The following is a 21,210-nucleotide window of genomic DNA, read 5'->3' as shown; positions in this document are numbered from 1 at the left end:
ACGCAGATGGATCTCTTCATTCATGTAAATAAGGTATGGATATTTGCAGTGACATCATACTGGGTGTGCTCTTACTACTTTAACGTACACAGAAATAATTCTTTGACAAATAAAAATTCAAGAAAACACCTTTATTTTGTTGAAATAATGTTTAAAATATGTGAAAAATGTGATGATTTGGACAGAATTCTCCCTATTGTCATGTCACTTCTTATTTTTGAACATTTCTTATTAAATTCTTGATTAGTGTAAAACTATAATTTATATTTACAACAGGTATTATCCCACCAAATTCAGCAAAAAATTTAGACTAATAAAACTCTGTCTTACACACATTGCTTTGTTTAACAGTATGGTATTAAACATTTCTACCTTCATGGAGGCCAACTCAGACCAAGTTACAGGTCAGATCTGTGGAGAGGTGGCCCCGCTCACAGTCAGAATGCCTGTTTTTCTAGGTATTTTTGAGCTATAACAACCACCTGTAACTTAAACCACCTGTAACTTAATAAATGTAAGACACAGAAGAGCTGTTTAAAGTCATATTGTGGAACATTACACACACAGCAATGTCATGTTCATAGAAACAAGCAGTTGACGGATCCTTCACCAGAAAAACACAATGCACCTTTGAAACAGCTTTGTAATCCGTATAGAACTTATTTGCTGTCAGGTCCATGCAAATTAATACCATGGTAACTTCCAGAATAAGTTGAATATTTTTAAGATATTGTCAAAAGCAAATGAATGAATGATGGAAAATAGGACAAACTATATGACAAAACTATATAGAGCAGCTTAAAGATACAAGCTGGTTTGTCTTTGTAAGATATCGAATAATGGCCTTAATGCAAACAGGGAGGTATTTCCGTGACATGTAAATCTGTCACTACAGCCACTCAAGACCTGTTAACAATGTTTATTTATTTATAATGGCATCAAATCAAACAGCTCCAAAAAAGAATAAAATAGAAAATAGAGAACTACTTGTTTTCTCAATAAAATAAGCTTGAAATTAAAGATTTATGTCAGTTATTCTTCTGAAATTTGTTTATTTGTCCATAGTGAAACTGTGAACTCATTCTAAAATCCATCTCAAAATCCCTGCATGTCTGGCTTGCGAGTTGCAGTCTTTCATAACAGTAAAATTCTGAGTATTTATCAACATGGTTCATAGAGACAACAATGCCTAAGCAGGTACTTTGGTTAATCTAACCTGCCATCTAGTGGTTTTCATACAAAACAAACAAATAAATAAATAAATACAATGACAAATAATATAAAGTATAGTTTATTTTATTGTGTGTGAAGTATACTGTCATAGGATACAAAAGTATAAGTTTATCTGAACTGTTTAGTCTCTGGTTTATGGGCAGAAGCTTCACCTAAAAAGTGCTCACTGTACCAGGCTCACACTAAAAATAATAACATAAAGCATTTTTGTACACTTTTACAACATAAAATTTACACTATACATTTTACACATACAACATAAGACATATAAATATATATAAATACTATAAAAAAATAAAAATGTAAGAGACTTGGTGTAGTGTAGAGTAAAAAAAAAAATTTAACCTGGTTTCAAATTATAATAACAGTAATTATTTAGTCCATCCATTGTTGAATCATACATAAATATTTCCGCCCTAGTATTAAAGGTGCATTAGGCATCTTTTCTGGTGGAGTTTCCGTCAGTTGCTTGTTTCCATGGAGATGTTATTGCTTTGCCTGGATGTTTCATGGTATGACACATCTACTGAGCATTAATTAATTACTGGTGTTTCTATTGCTCAAGAAGTCATTCTCTTTGTGACTAGGGTTGCCTGTCCACATTCCACAGATCTGACCTGTAATCTCAGCCATGGACCATTTTAGACAAGGCAATAACGTCTCCATGAAGATAAGCAGGTGGCGGACCCTCCACTAGAAAAGTTACACACTGTACCTTTAACTGAAATTTGTCATAATCAAATATACAATTATTAAAGTGCATTATTTTTCCACACAAACTTTGTTCAGAAGGAGAAATCCATGACCATAGAGTTGACTGCTATTTCCCTATTGTCAAGGTCATGCTGTGTTTTGTCTAGAGAGATGAGTAGAAAAGGTGTTACAGCCAATACACGCCTAGTATTACATTATAGGTGCTAATTACACCCATTTGACTGAACAGCTTTCCCCAAACAAAACAAAAGACTGGTCCCCATGGGTGACACTTTGAATTACTCCCTCAATGCTTGGTAAGTAAACAGCACAGATTTCACACTTTTAATTGAAGATTCCTAAGAGAGTTAATGAAAAAATAAACTGACAACTTATAGTTATCCAACAAAATCCTCCAAATGTACTATCTAATGTAAAGTGCATATTTGACATCTTATCTCAGAATACAGGGCATTTCACTGAAAATTAAACTGGCATCACACTGACCAGTTGTATGCTCAAAATCTGTAACAAAATCACAAATATGTTTAAAGGACCCATATTATGCAAGTTTCTGATCTATGTTATAATGTAGTTCTCATCAAAATCATTCCTGGAGTTGTGTTTTGTTTAATTCACACAAACACTGCATATTTCAGTTTAGTTCTTCTCTCAAACAGAAAACTGTTCCACCTTGTGATGTCATGTAGTACTGTACTGTGTTTTTAGTTACACCTTCACTTGCCAATCTCTGCTGAACAAAAGGGAAAAGTTAGCTGTTAACTTGAAAACTACCACATGACATAACAAGGTGGAACAGAACATTTTGAGCTTTGGAGATGTAGACAGAATAAAGGATTACCGTATTTTTCGGACTATAAGTCGCACTTTTTTTCATGGTTTGAGTGTTTCTTTTTTCACACTGACAGGAGCGAGAGGGCACTCTAGACTTTGTGCCAGTATCTGCTATTCCTATTACTCCTGTTCCACTGTCACTTGGAGCCCTACTGTGCATGTCTCCTGCAGAAAGATCCTCTGTCCTACTGCAAGTAGTGAAATATTCAGCTGAAAACGGTAATCGAGGAGCAGGAAGAAAGTTTGGAGTGAGCGAGAAACTTGTGAAGGACTGACAGAACGCGGGGTTGGAAAACACAGCTTCACGGCAACCGGGAGGTTCCGCCATGCAACTTTCCTGGAAGTCATTGGATGGATCGACAAAGCCTGGACTTTAGTGACAACTGAAACCATCCTGTTGGGATTCAGAAAGGTCAGAATAATTCTAACTGGAACTGATGCTGAGTCTGACGACAGCTACACAGAAGAGGAAGTGGCACTCTCTTTGCCTCCGAAGGTCACGAAGTTGCTCAGAAGTGACAAGGAGGATGAAGAATTCAATGGATTTAGTGATTTGGAGTGAGATGGAGAGTTTGGTAAACATACCACACGCCCATTCAACCTGTTGTTCTCTATTCTATTGTTATTACTATAACTTGCCTTTTAAGATGAAATGTCAGTTTCTGGTCTCTGATTTTATAAAATAAATTTCCCCCAAAAAGTGCAATTTATACTCCAGAGTGACTTATATACGGTACTCATACATGTGTGATTGAAACAAAACACAACTCCTGGTATGTTTTTGATGAAGTAATAGCATTATGAAATGGCTAAAATCACAAGAGTAACTTGTGTGTAATATAGGACTTTTAAACTTCCATTTCACTGTAAAAACTATTGCATTAAGTGATCCATTAAGTATTAGTAACTGAAGAATCCGCATTTGATGATATATTGTAACCATCTGAGAAAGAAAACAACCAAAATCAATATACGATTATCTGCATTATCAAAAAAAAGAAAAGAAAAAAGCATTATTTTGTATTACTGTACCTCTCCACCTTCGCAACCCGGCCAGTACACCTGACGATGAAGTCTGTCCTCCAGTTGTGCTCTGAAATCATAACACAACCATGAAACAGCAGTAAATAAGAAAACTCTGCTTGTTTGAAAACTGGACTGTACAATGATTTTTCTTACCCTTGTTGCTCCAGAACTTGAAGATTTTGAAATTTCTTGACGCACCTTTAAAATAACAAAAACATGAATGATTACATCAGTGTGAACATAGCTGCAATGAAATGAAATAAAAATGAAATAACTTTACTAAGATGGATACCTTGCTGTCCAGAAGAGTTCCAAAAAGCAAGACAAAGAAACCCTTAAAAACAATCATTTATAAAGTAAGTACATTATATTAAAAAGATTTGAGCCTGCATAACTACACAAATATTTGACTGCCTATTGAGTATCAACACATTCTAGGAGTTTATTATCTGTTGATACTTTGCAGCTGATGTCACCAACATGTGTGAAGCTAACTGAAAGCACTACTCTGTCTGAAGCTCTGTTACTCAAGTAAGACTTAATCTGAGCTTTGTTTTAGCACAGTCTGACCAGAAAGAGCTCACTTGGCTGGAACTACAGGTGAGATGATTTGTGTTCTTAAATCATTCTTTCACATGGAAAATTACAGTCAGAAGGTAGCTAGCTTTAGCCAACACATAGTCACTCTCACTGAAAATTTATCACAGGTTCCTAAAATTGTGCTGTTTTAATCAATTTCTCCAGTTCTCGGACTATCTTAAACCATTTTTGGCAGTTTTTGTTAATGTGTGAATTGTGTCATCAAGGTAACTGTTGAACATTCTGCCATATACATACATGTAGAATACCCCCAGCATAATATCACTGTAAAGTGTCATCTAAGTGTAACTTCATGATGCAGAATTATCATTATCAGTGGTATGGCCTTTGGTTGTTATGAAGCAACAAGAGGTACAACAAAGTTTCAGAAATTTTTGCAGATTTAAAGATGCACCACGTAACCTTTCTGGGTGATGGCACCACCATGCAAAGTAACATCTCCATGGAGACAAGCAGATGGTAGATCCCCTATCAGATAAGTTACATAGTGCAGCTTTAAAAAATATTTTTGTTTTCAGGCATTACACAATTAAAAGGTACACATTTACACAACGCTTTTGCAACTGCTTGGAACTCCACAGGACTTGATTGTTGATTGATTGTTGGTGGACACTGCCTTATATCTGACTAACTACACTGAAACTACTCTAACACACTAAACTAACACACCTTCTTATTTACAGTTTCTGTTTGTTGTTAAGTGTGATATGACTCAGGCACAGTTCACACTTGTGCAGTTCAATAGACCTAGCTGAGAAACAGAAACTGTAAACAAGTAGTTCAGTTGACAGAAAAGATTTTATTTTGCTATGATTCAAATGACTCTAATAAACTTCAGTACAGTTACCTGAAGGGAATTGAAGAATGCAAATGAGACGTGAACTCCAAATTTAGAGTTGTCATCCTTGATATCCACCATTGTTGCTACTCCGAGACACCAGGTTAACCCGAAAAAAGGAGTTAGGAATGCTAGGCAGCGGATAATCACCATGAAGACATGCTTTTCTTCTGCGTTTGCTCCATTTGCTGCTGTCCTTCTTCGAATTATTTTATAGATGACCACACACAAGATGAAGAAGTTTATCACAACAATTGTCAGTGCTGGGATCACAAAGGCCAGTAGCGCCTTTGACTCATTCCAATTGAGCCAGCAGAAATTGTTTAACTGTATGTAATGTTTCTGTCCAGCAGTGGACGCTACAGTCACCACAGCGATAATAATTGGCGCTCCATATCCAATGGAAAAACCAATAGCCAACATGGTTCCTTTTCTCATCCCACTATCAAAAACACTGATGGTGCGGTAGAACAGCAATAGTCCTGACACCAGCATCCAAAAGAATAAGGCCAGGTAAAATAGATGAATGAAAAATGTGGCTGCCGTGCAGGAAGGTTCGTGTTTTCTTTCAGAAATCCCGGCTCCAATCATGAACCAGATATTGGCACAAAGCAGAGAAACAGCAATGTTGACAATGGTAACATGACGCATGTAGGACACTCTTGGTTTGCGAACCTTTTTCCACACAACAGCTTCAATGATGAGGCATATTATCAGGGAAGCAATCGATATTGCAACTCCAATGTACGTTATGATCTCCAAGTCTTTTTGTTGTTTCTTAGAAAAGTTAGCGTAAGGAGACATAAGTATGGAGAATGATGTTAAGTGATTGCATTGACAGGTTACAGTGTCCTTAGTGTCATTAACCACAATGCAGCCCTCATTATCCCATCCACCTGTGTCATTGAAGAGTGCGAAGTTCCAGAAAACACATTGAGGGCTGAACAAAGAGCTGTTGCGGAGGTCAAAGGTGAAAGACACATTTTTAACTCCAACTGATTGGACAAGAACAACTTTAGCATTGATGGATAAGTTGGATGTCATCATTTGGTTGACTGGAGGTACTACATTGTGTAAGGATTCAAACGTCAACACTGTAATTGTATTGTTTTGTAGCCCAGATTGTGGTATTTCTATTTGCACTGAGTTATCATATTCCTCTTGGAAAGTGTTGCTGAAGACAGTTTTGTTAAACAAGATGAAATCTGTTACAATATTACCAAATCGATCCACAAATTTCTTTGAATAATCTTCAAGATTTTTCAAAAATGTAGAGCTGGCTGCAATATGACTATTCACTGTTGCTTTTGAACTTCTTGTCAAATTTTTATATGTTCTATTGTTAAGTCTATCCCATGATTTTTTTGCTGCGTCCACAGTTAAAATGCTCGAAGTGTTTAAGATATCCTGAAGAAACAAGAGACAACTGTGTTATACACAGATTCCGTTTCAGTTTGCAATATTGCACAATATGTTCACTGCATGAGGAGAGAAAACAAATCATTATTTACCTCCATTGGTCCTTGTGTAATTTCTTTGCTTATGTCTGCCAACCTTTTCATGACTATCACAATGGTTTCGATTGTTGCAGCTGATTCTGTGACATTCTTTTCTAATTCATTTGTGACTTCGTTGAGCTCATTCAGGATTTCAGGAACTGCACCGGGGTCCCTCAGTGCCTGATAATAAAACATCATGAGAAACACACAATGGCTCAGGGAGGACAGCAGAAAACCTATTACGGGAATATTGTTTGAATCAGTCTCTAGACCAGTGGTTCCCAAAGTGGGATCTACCTAAAATCAGCATTGGCAGGGGTGGTCTGAGACCACAGGCACAGAATGGGGGCTGTATTTCTGTAACTTGAAAATACACCATGTAACTTTTCTATTGGAGAGTCGGGTCCCATCGTTTTGCCTATTGCCTGCCTTATGGCATTAAACATATCTATCTCCATGACGACAATTGCGTATCCGACCAGGCCACGTTACACGTCAGATCTGAACAGAGGCGTTGCAGTAAAACACCTGTAAATGAATGAATGCATAGATAGATGGGTTTAATGCCAAACTGTGGAACATAGGATAAGAAATACCCTCCCCAGTGGAAACAACAGGTAGCCCACTCCTCACCAGAAAACTTACAGAGAGCACTTTTAACACACTGCTTTCATGGAGTGAGTGGCACAATGTGAACCGACTGTCCAAAGTACCTATTACTTTTGAATATAGTTGATGTTTTAGTGTAAATAGCTGACCTCTGTCTGATTCAGCAGTTCCTGGATTTTTTCGAGCACACAGAAGTCCTCCACTTCCCAATTTCTGTTTAAACATGTGGCCACTTTCTTTCCGACTTTTCCCTCTTCACAGGATCCTTCAACTTGGTCCCCTTCATTTCCAAGGCCCCAGGTGTCACTTGTACATTGAAAACCTGTAGAAGAGTATGAGTCAGCCATTTAAATCCATCACAGTCTGTGATGATGAGGTATAATTTAACATACCTTCTTCTGTTTTAAAAGTTAATGTTACTTGTTTGTTATACTGTGGATAGTCTGCTGCTTCACAAGTGTCTGTAAAGATCTGCGGGCAGCTGGTGACTCTATCGGTCTCTCTACTGATTTTACCATAGTCTGAAATAAAAATCAAATTTATGGTTAATCAACTATCTTTTAAAAGAACAATAATTTGTTTTTGATATACAATTAGAATGCTTGGGGCTGATGAGATATTCTGAGAATTTTAAAAGGCTGTAAATTTCTTTCCATGTATTTGAGTAAAATTTGCCCAAATACAGAAAAGAAGCTCTTGGAGTAAAAATAAGACCGAAACAAGGCTGCATCTAATTATAACGTGTTTTATTGTTGGATAATCAGGAACAGTACTGTTAGCATGCTAGTTGTTAGCTTTCATGTACTCTGGAGTCTGAAAGTTGAGAAACACACTTATAAAGTCATCAAGGTGAATAATTCGCTCAGAATGCATAATGTAAGTGAAGAATAATTTTGGACTTCTGTAAACTTGTAAAACAAATTCAGCTTTGCATGTTTTTGAGACCATAAAAATCAGGTACACTACCTAAGACAAACATACACTGTAGAGGGTGGCAAAACTGGTTATTTACTGTCATACTGAAGGGTCAGGATTAAAATTTAGTAAGTAAAATCATAGTCCAGATTCCATGTGTAATTTTCCATAAACACACTTTTACCTACCATCCTAATTAATGCCATTGCCATATAGTTACAATGTTATTACAAGGTTATTACTGTGCTGTAGAGTAATTGTACCTGTTAAGTTTTGACCCCTCCATCGGAGTTTATAGAAATCCCGAACAGTGCTTTGAACAGAGCACTCAATGACTTGAGAGTAGCCCACTGTGCACGTTTTACTTTGTGACACTGGGCTTAAAGTAATGACTGGCAGCTCCATAAAAGTCAGTCTTCCTGATTTTTGTCTGAATATGTTGTTTCCACTGGTGAGTCTGCACTCGTAATATCCTGAAAAAAGATTTGATGAAAGTGAATTAGCATGAAAATACCAAACTGCACAGTATGAATTCAAGCTACAATAGAGTGACTGATGTTATTCATAATTTATGCTTTATGTGCATATGTTATTATTAAGGAATTAAAATATAGTAATCCAGACAACATCTCCCTCTCACCCTCACTGTGAAGAAGGCCTACTTGATAAGCAATAGCTAAAGGTTCTGTATTACACAAAATTAACTCTTGTGAGCTTTAATCCATGTTATAATGTTGTTATAACCTCATCTACAACATCTGGAGTTGTGTTTTATTTCATTCACAACCCTCTGTCCATATCTCCAAACCCTGTGATGTCATGTGGTGCTAGTTTTCAAGTTAACAGCTACCTTTTACCTTTTGTTAAATAGAGATAGGCAATTCCATAGCTGAAATCATCCATATGATTGTACTGAAGGTGTATGGAGTTTAAAAACACAGTGGAGCACTTCCTGTATTGCCATATGACATTACAAGCTGTAATGGAGTGTTTTCTGTTTGAGAGAAGTCACTCAGCCTAAATATGAAGGGTTTGTGTGTTAAACATGTGTAAATGAAACAAAACACAACTCCAGGTATGTTTGTGATGAGGAAACAACATTATAACTCATAAAAAAATAAAATAAAATAAAAGAAACATAATAAAAATAAAATAACAGAATTGAGGAAAAGGTGGGTAGAGAGCAAAAGAACAGGATTACCTCAGAGTAAATTCCTTTTACCTTTCTTCCCTTTAGGACTGTCAAATCTACCCTTGAAACATTTACTACCTATGGCTACTCTTGGATGAATGAGGAATTATATCAACGTTGTTCTACACAGATGTAGGCCTACTGTTGATACTGTGCAGTGACATCATGCTGGGGGGGGTCTACATGTATCTCTATAGTAGAATGTTATAACAGTAGTTACCATGGTGACACAATGAACACATTACCAAACACTGCCAAATATGTTTTAAGATATAACAATACAAAACAGATGTAAACAAGACATTTTCATGAGCCTATGAGCAATACGAGCATTCATGGTCCTGTTTATTAATTTGATTTTCAGCAAAAAGGTGAGAGGGACTAACTGAAAAACTGTTGGCTGATGCGAGCTAGCTTGCAACTGTTATTTGTTATCTTAATTCCAAGTCAGACTTTCTGGTCAGATTGTGTTAAAATGAAACTCAGATTAAAGTCTAACAGAGTCTTAGACAGAGCAGAGCCTACAGTTAGCATCACAGCCCCAGTATGTTGATGACTTCAGCTGCCAAGTATGCTATCAATGAAATTAGGAAATTAAATTGAATGTTGTGTTTTGAGTAGTTTACTTTTTTTTCTCATTTTAAATCACACTATATTCTATTTTTTTAACCAAGCCAGCAATAGCTTGGTTTGAGTTTTCATTGTCTATAATTGAAAAAATTAAACATATTTATATTTTTAGAAAGAATAATTTTCTAACCCACAGTACTACTCTTACCTATGTTTGTGCGAAAAAAATTCAGAATTGTCAGCACTGACTTTCCATCAGCATTGTTAACTCCAGTAGTGATTTCAACACCATCTTTGAACCATGACGCTGTCCAATTGCTGCTGAAAATCTCTCCGGATGGATCACACTCTATTTTAGCCTCAGTGCCAAAAAGTACTGGCTTTTTCAGAAAATCCAAACTGACCCCTGAGAAATATCCAAAATATTACATAATTTCTTAAAAAAATGTTATGCTAAATATTGTGAAAAATCGACTTACCATCAGTGATGACTTTGTATTGTTTTACAATTTCACTCACGATGTCTTGCTGTACTGTTTCTATGGCCTCTGGAGGTGAAGTGGCACTAATATTGCTCTCGACTATTGTACTTCCAGGTCTGTCAAGTAAAAAAATATCAACACGATTAACTTTTTTTGTTAAAATGATCTGATGATGATATGTAATGTATGTATGGTTTTGTAATTACTCTTACTTAAAAATTAAACTCAATATTTTACAATTTTGAAGCCTTTTACGACAACCATCCAAAATCTGTAAGAAACAATGAGAGTTTATTTGCAAGCAGACAGACTGTTAAAATGGAAATAAATAAACAAATACAAAATTTACTAATTTTCTTGTGTTGGTGTTCAAAGGATTGTCCAGAGAATTGAAAGAAGAATTAAATGGGACATCCAAAGTAACTGCTACTGCTTTTTGTTCTGGAAAAAACAAAACAAAACAAAACTATGTTCACAGTCCACAGTATTATATGATGATACTGCCCGCTTACATAATTAGCCTAAACTAGCAATCTGTGTTCACAATTTAATAGAGTATAATTTTGCCCCTTTATAATACAAATGTTTTGGCAGCAGGTTTTTAGTGGGAATTTCAATTTCACCTGTCCTCAAATAATGGTTGGTGATCATTCATTCACAACTTCAGTGTAACAATGTATGTTAAAGGTGCATTATGTCACTTTTCTAGAGGAGGTTCTGCTATCTGCTTGTATTCCACAGAGATGTAATTGCATTGCCTGGAATGTCTGAAATAATTTTTTTCTACCCAGGATTTGTTTCATGATGGCTATTTTGTATTGCTAATGAATACACTGAAAAACACGCAAATAGTGAGTGGATTTGCCTCTCCACAGATCTGACCAGATGTTAACTGTCTCCATAAAGACAAACAAATGTATTACCATACTGTGGAAAATTATAGGTGAAGAATTAATATCTCAATGGAGACAAGCTGGTGAACCTTCTACTATAGTTACATAGTGCACCTTTAAAGTTATTTACATTTTTAGTTTTGGTTCTCTAGCAACTTTTGAATCCAGAAAACCAAATGAGCTCTTTATTTTGGATTACCAGATCTTACAGTCAAACCCAGTTTGATATTAACCTTAAAGGACTATCTGAATACTCGCTACCATAACCCCAGTAAATGCAGCGAATCAGTATACTGAAAGGGGTGTAACATAAGTGTCTTTTTCAAACCAGACTAGTACTACCTATAAATCAGTGATGTTTTTCTAGCCACCCTCTGACCACAAAATGAAAATATACTGAATTAAGTAGTTCAGTGTAAACAAACAAACATACAAACAAAAATACATTTAAGGGTGTAGTACCTGGAACTGGAATGGGAGTTGTAGTTCTAGTAGTAGTAGTAGACGAATGTGTTGTAGTAGTAATATTAGGTGCTGTCGGAGTAGGAGGAGGTGTTGTAGTAATATTAGGTGTTGTAGTAGTAATATTAGGTGCTGTCGGAGTAGGAGGAGGTGTTGTAGTAATATTAGGTGTTGTAGTAGTAATATTAGTGTTGTAGTAGTAATATTAGATGTTGTAGTAGGAGGAGGTGTTGTAGTAATATTAGGTGTTGTAGTAGTAATATTAGGTGCTGTTGTAGTAGGAGGAGGTGTTGTAGTAATATTAGGTGTTGTAGTAGTAATATTAGGTGTTGTAGTAGTAATATTAGGTGCTGTTGTAGTAGGAGGAGGTGTTGTAGTAATATTAGGTGTTGTAGTAGTAATATTAGATGTTGTAGTAGTAGTAGGAGCAGTTGTAGTAATCCCTGAAGTTGGTGGTATTTCATGTACAGGTTGATATAGTTGTTGCCCGATGGTTTGTGGTAAAAAGACAAAAAGAAAAGAGAGAGAGAGAGAAAAAAAAATTAGACTTTTATATGTAATAAAAACAACAAACAGACTCATTTTAAACACTCATGGTTTCCTACCTGGACAGGACTGACATGTGTCTGGAAAACATGGAAAAATACAATTATTTTGCAATACATTATTATAGTCGTGTAAAGTAATAATGTATTAATTATTTTAATATTTAAAGAAGACTGTTGTGCTTGTGTCTGCTATATATTTATAATCTATGCCACATGTGGATCAAATGTGTCTGCAAAAAATCCTACAAATATGACAGAATATTTTATAATAATTTGGACATTTTCGCAATATTTATCTAAAACGACTTAATAAAAAGAACGAATCCGCTGACTTCCGCGTTAGAAAACTGCAGTACCCAGTGGGAATTGATGTTGCATGTAAACGTCTACACTACAGAATCCCAATTATGAAAATAAAATTGGAGAACAAAGTAAGGAGGTTGACTGACAAAATGACGTCATCAAAATATGCGATTAAAGACTGCTCAGACATGCGCATATCACTCCAGGAATTTCAGATGAGTAAATGATAAGGGGAAACAACTATCTCAAGTCGATTTTGCACAATAGTTCCTCTTTAATGTTAATAAAACAAATTGATCACATAAACTTGGTGTACCAATCAATATATTCTGTCTTTTACAAAATATAATTTTATTATAAGAGTGTATATCACATATACTACAATATAGTGATAAATGCATGAATAAATCATCTAAGAACACAAAATATAACTTACTTGTGACTGGTTCACAGGTCTCGTTAGCGAGTGACCCATAAATATAAGCCGTGTCACATGTGGGGTTTATTGTGGTATTGGGACACTGGCTATAGTTGTAACACTTTTCACATGGCCAGCTGTACCCCTCCTCACACCGACACAGCATTCGATCTGGTTCTACAGTGCAAACTAAAATAGAAAAAAATAACAAAGTGAAAAAAATTAAATGCATAGTAGAGTAATATTTTGTGTAGGGCTGTGGGGGGACAATTTGGAACAAAATCTGACACGAATTGAAGACATACCACTTGCTTGTCTCCATGGAGACGATAATGCTTTGCCTCGAATGTGCCACAGACTGACATTACAGTAAACTTATCTCTCTCCATGGAATGAAGATGATTATGTCACCAGATCGAGTTACAGGTCATTGGTGAAGAGGTATTTTTCTAAATATTTTTAGCAGTAAAACAACACCTCTACTGATTAAATGCAAGATAAGTTTAATGCCAACCTGCGAAACATACAGGAAAAACTGCAATGCCTTCCCCTCCGCGAAGTTACACAAGAGCTTATGATGAGATTTCATATTTTTCTGACTACTTGGTTTGGTGGGATAGAACCAAATATTTATCACTCTTTTATATTTGTCAAGTGATAGTTGAGAAGAAAAGTGCAATATACAGGAAGTAGTGGTCAGAATATCTGTATCTATGTCATCAGTGCAAAATTCCATCCAAAATGCAAAGACAGTTAATGTGCAAAGAAGACATTTTTCTGATAGTGTTAGAAAGGCAGTAGGTTTGTTAGGAACACCCATTAGAGGTGCTGAGAGTTAATGCATGCTTTACTTGTCACTGCTGTCTTAATTAGTTCACGAGGCTCGGACGTGCAGCCATCTACCGCCTGCTCAAGTTGATGTCATGTTGATGAAAAGTAAGTTTATGGCATTCGGTGCCTTTGCCTTTGCTATAAATCCTTTGCTATTGATTCATTCATGTCTTGATGTGTTGTTTATGTTCCGAGAATAAGTGTCCAGTTCAATTTATAAGGGAGTTAGCTTAGCTTAGACGCTGATGCTATTTCTCGCGTGTCGTGCCGTGTATGTTCATTATAGTTTTAGTATTATGCCTTTATTCTGTGCCTCTTATTTAGTCACTCCATGTTTACTATTTTTTATGTTTGTTATTGTATGTTTAGGAATACACCTTTTACTGTGTCACTGTGTAGTACAGCAGTTTAGTTTGTTTATTCTTTTCTTTATTGACCACACACAATAGTAATGTTCCTATGATGATGCCTGAGCTTCATAAAAGCCTCCTAAATTTTACCGTCTGCATCTTGTCTCCTGTGTCCTGACCGGCACTCCAGGGCGGATATCTCAGTCCAAGCCAACACCCATACAGTTCTTAAGCCTGAGAGACAGTACTCTTCAACAGGTAGATTACTGTAAATTCCAGACTATAAGCCGCTACTTTTTTCTCACACTTTGAACCCCGTGGCTAATAAAACGACGCGGCTAATATATGGACGGATTCTTTGTTTGGCACATTGTCCATTCATATATATAGTCTGTGGTTTGGCAACACAGCGGATATGCACAGCCTGAGTGCAGAAAGCAACGCTGTCTGTGCTACACTAGCTAGCGATATTGTCAGTGCACTCAAATAGTTCATCGCAGTGTGATAAAATAAGTTATGCTGCTAAATGAAGATTAGTGAGGGGGGATACGTCTTCCCTGTATGCATAAATGACAAAAAGAAACGTCTCAAACTTCAGTAGCCAGACATCCACTCATACCACCTGATTGATAGAACTAACCTACCCCCCCGAGAGAACCTGAAATCTGCTGAAATCCTCCAAGACACTAACATGATACAGACAGTACAGCGGCTCTTGCAGGAGTCATGCGCAGTAGAACGTGGGGAGAGATGCGCCGACGAAGTTTTGAACAGTTATTTTGCGCTTCATACACACACCCTCTTCATGCAAGGTAGCCGGGGGTTCTTAAAAGTCTTAAAAAGGTCTTAAATTTCATGTTCCTAAATTAAGGCCTTAAAAAGTCTTAAATTATGTTGTTCAAGTCTTATTTTTTCACAAAAGTCTTAAATTTCATTAGCCTATTTTTTGTATACTCAACCCGGCTGCAATGTCTAATGCACGTCTAATTTTGAGTATGTGCAAACAGCAAAGATACAATGAGTAAACAGTGAGTACAGTGGAGGAAGATGTTGGACGGATCATGCGGAAGTTTAGGTTTAATCCACAGTAGCTGTTAGATTCTAGATATAGTACTGGTAGTTGGTTGGTCATTATTAGAATTGGATCGAGCATAATGGTGCGATTTTGGTCTTAATTTTCATTTAAGTGGTTTTAAAAAGGTCTTAAAATAGTTTTGCGGTAGTCAAACCTGGGGATACCCTCCTCATGGAAAACACACAAAGAAATGCAGATGATGCAGCTTTTGAGTTAACAGCGATTGATATGGCTGTCAAAGAAGGAAACAGAGCTGCTGCACGTGAGCTCGGCATCAATGGTGAGATTTTGGCGACGGCAGCGTGACTAACTGACTCAATGCAAAAAGATGATAAAATCTTTGAGGCGATAAAATCAGATGGCCTGAACTTGATAACGTTCCTAAAGACGTGGACACCTGCGGCTTATATTCAGGTACACTCAATAGTCTGGAAAATACGGTAAACCTTTTATCTATTTATTAGGCTAGTCTTAGTATAACTATTGCATAGATATGGAATTACCTCTACGTATGTCACATTTGCATCCCAACAGGAACTAGGAAGCACTTTTATAAACTCAAATCAAGCTAGAAAAAGCTGGACATTTTAGTAAAATCTTAAATACAAAGATAATAATGATGTCTTTTAGTTGTTCAACCTGTCATTAGCATTTTGAATTAGGCATCTTATACACATGTAAAACTTAAACGGCTCTGGACCAAAATTAAGTTGTTTTAACCTTAATGCAGTAGACCCAAATACAAAATAAATATATCATTTCCAGTTATATTCTGTTAGATGTTTTTGTGTTCTTATTTTCAATACAAAATATACAGTAAATTACACATTTGCAGCTGTTACCTGTAGTTAAGTTGAATACTGACAGCAACAGACTTTGGGACAGATTATAAGGAGATGAGTTGAGGGCACTCCTGATGTAGTCCGTAATGTTTTGGAGTGAGCCGTTGATGCTCAAAGAGAACGTCAAGGATACGTCGTAGTCTGTCACTGGAAAGGTACTGGTTGGAGTAGTAGTAGTAGTTGGTATGGCAGTAGTTACTGTGTAGAAAAAAAGGAAAATTAGTTGTGAAAAAATAAATAAAAAATTCCCTGTTAATTATGCATTTTTCAACTGTGTATCCAAAGAACTCAAGACCTACACAGTAACTGAACATCTGAGGAAGTTATAGGTCTATTATCTTTTTTTTTTTTTGGAATGTGCTGTTATAAAATTCGCAGTTCAGATTGTGTCAGTTATAGCATCATGTGTCACCAACCGGTTCCACTGTGGGACAAAACCACCTTTTTGTAGTTGGATTAAGCACCTCCCTTTTACGTACACACTTTGCTTTGACCCAGTTGTGACCTTATTTAGAAATGCTATAAAGAAAACACAGTCCACCAAATATTTATTTTTTGTGTTACTATTATTTCTGTTATGGATGCCATTTTAAGTACTTTTGACTATCACAAAGTAGAACAGTGGTTTTAGTTTGAGAGAAGAACTCAGCCTAAATATGCAGGATTTGTGTGATAAACATGTGTGAATGAAACAAAACTCCATGTATGTTCGTGATGAGGAAACAACATTATAACTCAATAAAAAATTTTTTTAAAAAAGCTTTAGTTTTAGTTTTACCTGGTGGCCTGAGCTGACATGACTGGTCATTTGCCGGTATAGAAGTGATACACCCACATGGATCTTGGACAGAACGATCACATACACTGTAATTGCTGCATACTTCTTGGGACCAGATATAGTCCGGCTCACAGCGGCACTCGTAGGATGTCAGGTTACCAGGTGAACACACTGGGAACAATTCAATTTAGGATATATGAATTTTAGAGTTTCAGAAAACCACAGATTAGAACACGTACCTGTTGTCGTGGTGATAGCAGTAATCTCTATTGAACTATTGACCAAAAAGGGCAGTGATAAATTAACCAAAATTGCCTTGAAACGTGCTACGTCATCGATTTGAATGATAACTTGATAATCTGCTGTGGTTGAGATCGCTAATGCTGGGAAGAAAATAAGAGAAGAGGAAAAGATTAAACATTAAAGGTTGCAAATATATTTAATTCACACATGGTTGAGTAATCCTACATTATTAGGCTGTCTGCATCCCCAAAGCTCAAAATGCTCTGTTTCACCTTGTGATGTCATGTAGTTGTAGTTTTTGAGTTAACAGCTATCTTTTACATGTTGGTTAGTATAGTAGTATATAGTATAGATTGGCAATTCCAAGTCTGAAATTATCCAAATGATTCTAGTAAAGGTGTGTGACAGCACAAGGTGGAAAAGAGTGTTTTCTGTTTGAGAGAAGAACTCAGCAGCAGGTTTGTGTGTTAAATGTGTGAATGAAACAAAACACAACATTATAACATATTACACAGATCAGAAAATAGCGCAATATGGGCTCTTTCTTCAGTGCATTGGTTGGGCCAGAGCAGTTTCCAATTAAAGACAAAAAAATTTTGAACCAGAAATACAAATGAAAAAAACAAACAAACAAACAAACAAAACAGAAAATAAAATTCACACTCTTTCAAAACAGATAGAAAACATGTATAAAAAATGTTTTGGGCATAAAAAAAATCTTTAATTTAGGGCTTTAGCTTCAAAAATGCAAAAATATAAAGTCTGTAAATAAACTAAAAATATCCCTATTACCCTCAAAAAAAAGAAAAAAAAAAAGCTCGTGTCAGGTCCAGGGCACAGAGCCACATCACGTCCTGCATTTCCCTGGTGTGTATTACATTTGTATTTGTACATTTTGAGTGAAATAAACCTTACAAATAAAAATAGAATGGGATGTGCAATTACGCAGACCAAGATGCTTAATTTGCCATTTATTTCAGAAATAACTGCACTTAGAGCGGCTTTTTCAATTGTTATGAACACAGACATTCAAAGGAGTCAACCATTTTGACTCACTACACTCTTTGGCAAAGTTTGGGCCAATGAAAATGGATGGAGCACATGCGTTTGGCAGAAAAGAAAGTGCCTATTGGACACTTGTTTTCCCTACGTCATCATGCAGTGTATGATGTAGGATAATGCCGGAAATATGCTCTGCATCTGTCAACTTTTCAAGGGGAAAAAACAGGTGGTTGCTGGTTTGGATGCTATCTCTGTGTCTACGGAGATGTTATTTCCTATCCTGGAATGTTCCACAGTATAGCATTTTTGTCTAGTTACATATATATTTTATTGCTGATGTCACCTTATCTACATGGAGATACTGGATGCATGGAACATTTTAGGCAAAGCAAAAACTTCACCGTCGACACAAGCAGGTGGCCCAGCCTCCATCAGAAAAGTTTCATAGTACATATTTAACAGGCTACTGAAATTCAGATAGTCATGGGTTTAAGTGACATACGTACTTCCTGACTGAACCTTTTGAATGATTTTGCACATTCAAAAAATATTATTATTTTGATTTATAGTTGTTAATTGCTAAGATAAAGATGGAAAAGAGTATGATGAAAATGATGATAAAAGTACTGTACCGATTAATCAAAAAGACTTACCAACTGAGGAAAGACCCACATTCACAGACTCCTAAAAACATTAATATTTCATTTAGTATCAATTCATTTACACAATATTCACATCTGTGAGAGTGTATAGACAATTTATACCTGAACCAAAAATTGTTGAGTCTCACATGACACAAATCCACACACCAGCACCACCACCCACAGGAGAGAGCTTTGTGGTACCATGCTCACTGGAGATAACATTTAAAAAAATCAGTAAATCTTTTTTTTTTTTTTGTACAAAAGAATGTAACACAAAATGCTTTACAGTTATGAAAAGCAATCTGACATTTTCTCCCCCCCAACCACCCTACCCCCACAACTCCCCAACCCCACACATCCACACAACTCAGACACAGTCACATAAAGTGTCACCCACATGTACGCACACACACACACACGAGCACTCACATACATTCACAAATACACAGACACACACTAACACGCAGACATGCAAACACACACATTCACAGAAACACACTCAAACACACACATGCTGACGTACATGAGGCTAAAACATGAGGCTGAGAATGATACACAGACACAAAAATTTGTTCGAATTATATCTCTGTACAGCAGAGATCTCCAACCTTTTTACTCCTCCTGCCTTTACAAAACTAAAATGCAAAGAGCTACTCATTTTAGCGGCCGCAAGAAACTGAGACGATTAAAAAAAAGAGGACAAGCCTTTCGGTAAAGTTAGATGCCTATAAAACATAAACCATTGTCCATTTATTAGTGCACAAACTTGGACTTCAAAATGATACATTTACAGTACAAGGCAAGTAATTAATACATTTTTTGTTATTCAGCACAATGGTGTAATTCTGAATTCCTCTGGCGTGCTACTGTTAAGGGGGTGGAGAGCTACTGGAAAGTCCCGGGCTACAAGTTCGAGACCCCTGCTGTACAATTTACTTGGCACATGCATAAACCACTGACAAGAATAAATGTGCTTTTTTGTTTTGAAATGTTTCATAAAGTATAATTATAAACATTATTTTCTGTCTGATTTAAGAGCTGATTTAAAAGCTTCCTAGAAAGCATATGATGATACAAGTATTTGAAAAATGCAGACGTCTTCTCAGGGGAATGACGTTAACATATGCTAATGTTTTTAATCTTACTCTGCAGCTATACATAAATACATACATACATAATACATACATATATACCTACCTAGACAATAGTATATCTGTACAACCCCTGCATTCATATGGCCATGTGACCTCTGTTTGGTTAAAATATTATGACAAATGAGTATACTTTGTAATGTTTAAATATTTAGTAACTTCATTAAATATGTTATCACAATTTCTAAGCAAGACAAGTTGGTCTCAAATAGAGTGAAAAGTACAAACATGGCTCATTGGACTATCAGACAAAGCATTAAAAACATACCCAAATGTAAAAGCAGTTACTATAAGAATATTACAGTGTTTTACCTCACTCGATCGTGGATGTCCTCGTGAAAAATCTTCAGAGATTTTCACTGCTGGAATCTCATTTAGGAGTGACACAGTCGCTGAGTTGAGTTCCTCATCATTTCCCATAACACATGCTCCACCTGTCTGTCCAGTTATGACAGGATCACTACAATCTATCACTAAACCAGCCTATTGTTATTATTATGTCAGTATTGTAAAGCAAAGTAAATACATGCCAACTAAAGTAAGACATATTTTATAATGGCTTTCTGTCACAATAGATGTGTTCTGAATATAGATCTGTAGACTGATTCTTTTAGTATGAGATCTTACATGACAGTCAAATATGTTTTATAACACTATCAAAAGTTTGGACACACCCTCTCATTCAAGTTTTTTTTTCTTTTTTCTTTATGTTTACTACTTTCTACATTTTAGATACAAAAGACATCAAATAGATATATGGAATTATTTAGAAAAGACAAAGAAAAAGAAAAATGTAAATAAATCTACTAAATATATATAGTTTTAGATTTTATATTCAAATGCTTTGCTTATTTGCTTATATTTAGTTATTTAACTTTTTTTTAAACTACAAAATTCCATATATTTTGCTTAATATATTTAATATTTCTACGTTTTATATACATACAGAACACATCAAATATATGAAGCAAGGTTTATGGATTATGTGATAAAGAGTTAAATAACTATACATAAAAATGCAAAGGGGTGGCTACTTTAAGCAAGTTTATTTGTATTGCACAATTCACACACACAAAATAATTGAAAGTTCCTTACAGAATAACACAGACACACAATACAAACAAATCAAAACATAAATAATTGTCATACAATTAACAT

At 35.9% G+C, this 21,210-nt stretch overlaps 1 protein-coding gene across 1 annotated transcript; it reads right to left on the bottom strand.

The window, feature by feature from the left end:
• Positions 1 to 1,288: 1,288 nt before the first annotated feature.
• Positions 1,289 to 20,430, bottom strand: LOC110154814 (adhesion G protein-coupled receptor F5-like). The gene is made up of 22 exons (XM_055149817.1): positions 20,365 to 20,430; positions 19,022 to 19,110; positions 18,911 to 18,941; positions 17,252 to 17,395; positions 17,013 to 17,183; positions 16,235 to 16,432; positions 13,155 to 13,325; positions 12,473 to 12,493; positions 11,868 to 12,310; positions 10,862 to 10,953; positions 10,725 to 10,783; positions 10,510 to 10,628; positions 10,239 to 10,436; positions 8,532 to 8,741; positions 7,746 to 7,874; positions 7,503 to 7,675; positions 6,757 to 6,924; positions 5,255 to 6,652; positions 4,100 to 4,141; positions 3,961 to 4,005; positions 3,814 to 3,874; positions 1,289 to 3,724 (listed from the first exon to the last, which is right to left on the bottom strand). The coding sequence occupies exons 14-22, from the start codon at positions 8,671 to 8,673 to the stop codon at positions 3,675 to 3,677; spliced, it is 2,208 nt and encodes a 735-aa protein (XP_055005792.1). The 5' UTR covers positions 8,674 to 8,741; positions 10,239 to 10,436; positions 10,510 to 10,628; positions 10,725 to 10,783; positions 10,862 to 10,953; positions 11,868 to 12,310; positions 12,473 to 12,493; positions 13,155 to 13,325; positions 16,235 to 16,432; positions 17,013 to 17,183; positions 17,252 to 17,395; positions 18,911 to 18,941; positions 19,022 to 19,110; positions 20,365 to 20,430; the 3' UTR covers positions 1,289 to 3,674.
• Positions 20,431 to 21,210: the final 780 nt, after the last annotated feature.

This window comes from Boleophthalmus pectinirostris, unplaced genomic scaffold (genome assembly GCF_026225935.1).
Source record: "Boleophthalmus pectinirostris isolate CB_2022bp ecotype Guang Dong unplaced genomic scaffold, ASM2622593v1 HiC_scaffold_13, whole genome shotgun sequence".
Lineage (NCBI taxonomy): Eukaryota > Metazoa > Chordata > Actinopteri > Gobiiformes > Gobiidae > Boleophthalmus > Boleophthalmus pectinirostris.
Note: the sequence above shows the minus strand (reverse complement) of the source record. Positions and strands in the feature narration are given on the sequence as shown.